This window comes from Belonocnema kinseyi, chromosome 7, assembly GCF_010883055.1.
Source record: "Belonocnema kinseyi isolate 2016_QV_RU_SX_M_011 chromosome 7, B_treatae_v1, whole genome shotgun sequence".
NCBI lineage: Eukaryota > Metazoa > Arthropoda > Insecta > Hymenoptera > Cynipidae > Belonocnema > Belonocnema kinseyi.
The window spans coordinates 3,559,474-3,561,562 of NC_046663.1; the positions used below are offsets into that span (position 1 = coordinate 3,559,474).

Consider the following 2,089-nt stretch of genomic DNA (forward strand, 5'->3'; position numbering starts at 1 on the left):
TTAAAAAAATCATTTTTGTTTTAATGTAGCTTTATTTTTTTTGTTAAAAATTCATCTATTTTGTAGAAAAGTGAACTATTTTGATAATATTATTATTTTCTTAAATTAGTATTTTTAACCTAAAACTTAAAAATCATTTTTGTTTGAATTTTGCTTTATTCTTTTTGTTAAAATTCATCTATTTTGTAGGAAAGTGAACTATTTTGATAATATTATTATTTTCTTTAATTAGTATTTTTTACTGAAAACTTAGCCATTCAACTTTAGTTTGAAAATCTATTTTTTTAGATGATAATGGATCTATTTTGTTGAAAATTCATCTTTTTTAGTAGAAAATTAATCTTCTTGGTTGAAAAAATATCTTTTTAAATAAAAAATTAACGATACCCGGTAGAAAGTTAAACAACTGGAATAAAAATTCATTTTTTCATGAACATTTATTATTTTGGTTGAAAATTCGTGTCATACTGTACTCAATATGATACCCGCGCTCGACCAGCGCTGGAGGTCGGAGCGCGGTCACAAAAAAATTAATAATTTTTGAACGACTGCAAAATACAAACTTTTTTTGTCAGCAACATTTTCGAAAGAGATTGTAGAATCTATTGGAACATGGATAAATTCTTTCACAGGCGGAGAAGTTTAATTAATTTTCAATCGTTTAAAACAAACGATTATTTAAACAATAACAAAATGTTTTTTACTACCGAACAATATTTTAGCGTAAAATATACTTCGTGACAAAAATTTTCATAACTCAATTATTGAATTTCGTTGAACCGTTCGCGAGTAATCCATTTTTGAATAAAAAATGATCAAGGACTTTGAGTGTTAAAAACTTAAAAAAAAAATATATTGCAAAAATATTTTAGGGGAGTTATTTTGATATAAAAACAAATCGAAAACTGTATAAATTAAATGAAAATAGAACTATCGATTTAAAAGTGGCACACTTGAGATATTTTGACCCAGCTGTAACTTTCCAACTACTTCGAATATTGGAATATCACTTCACCCGTACATTCTACACATGTGTAGGAATAAATTTAGGAAAAAAATTTTGATTTTTTTACCGGACATATGAGGTTACCCCCCTTAATTCGCCTTGAATTTTTATGATTTTTGTTCAATTCTTGTTATAACTTGCGAAACCGATCAGCTGGGATTTTCAATTTTACTTTTCTTTTTTAATCTCAAAACGATACATAAACTCTCTGCATTAGCCGATTTTGGGTCCACTTTTCCTTGCTTCAGGACCGCCATGCCCAGACTAATGGTACGATTTTTTCACCAGGTTGGAGCTGCACTACGTCCAGCCTTTTCCGCCGAGACACCTCCTCATGTAACAGCTGCAGCCTGCGAGGCTTGCAGTGCCTGGATCGGAAGCGGTGTCGCACGAGACCTCAATGATCTTAGACGCGTTCATCAGTTGCTGGTCTCGTCGCTCGAAAAATTACGAGAGGGCCACTCGCTTCCACAATTGTACAACGAAAGTTTGTCGACACTCGAGCAATTGGCTATTTTGAAAGCGTGGGCCGAGGTGTACGTTGTGGCTATGATCAATGAGGGATCGGCACCAGTCAACAGAGAAGGTTCACTTGGAATTGCCAAGCAGAGCAAGGAGAATGACGAGGAGGGCTTTGGAGAATTTGAGTTCCAGAATGAAAGCTTGTTGAGTTTGGTGCAGCCGGAGCTTTTGAGTTTGAGTCAGCACTGGTTGGCAGCCTTGCGTGATCATGCTTTACTTTCTCTACCTCCAGGTCTGTATCTTAAATCTATATATATATTTTTTTTTTAGAGAATTATTCTGATCAATTTCGTATGAGAGACTTCACACTCGGTCCCCTATTTGCCTCTTTTTCCTTTATTAAATAATCCCTCGGTTTTCAAGGAACTTTCCTCTTTTTTCTTAGAAGTTTATTTATTCTTTCCGGTTGACAAGTCTAGTGTTATGTTCTTGGTTCAGAATTCATCTCGTTTGGTTAATAGCCAACAATTCTCAGAACCAGAGACCAGACCTACTATACCCGAAGGTTTTTGCTGCGCTGAATCCGAATCTGACCTCAGAAAAATTCCATCACCCTCAGTT

General features: G+C 34.1%; 1 protein-coding gene across 6 annotated transcripts in view; it reads left to right on the top strand.

Annotated features, from left to right (window-relative positions):
* LOC117176029 (HEAT repeat-containing protein 5B) overlaps positions 1 to 2,089 on the top strand; it is a 119,120-nt gene that overhangs the window by 70,417 nt on the left and 46,614 nt on the right. For all 6 annotated transcript variants that reach the window (XM_033365997.1, XM_033365999.1, XM_033365998.1 and 3 more), the window contains one exon: positions 1,295 to 1,760. In XM_033365997.1, coding sequence (XP_033221888.1) covers positions 1,295 to 1,760 — 466 coding nt within the window. The remainder of the gene's footprint in view (positions 1 to 1,294; positions 1,761 to 2,089) is intronic.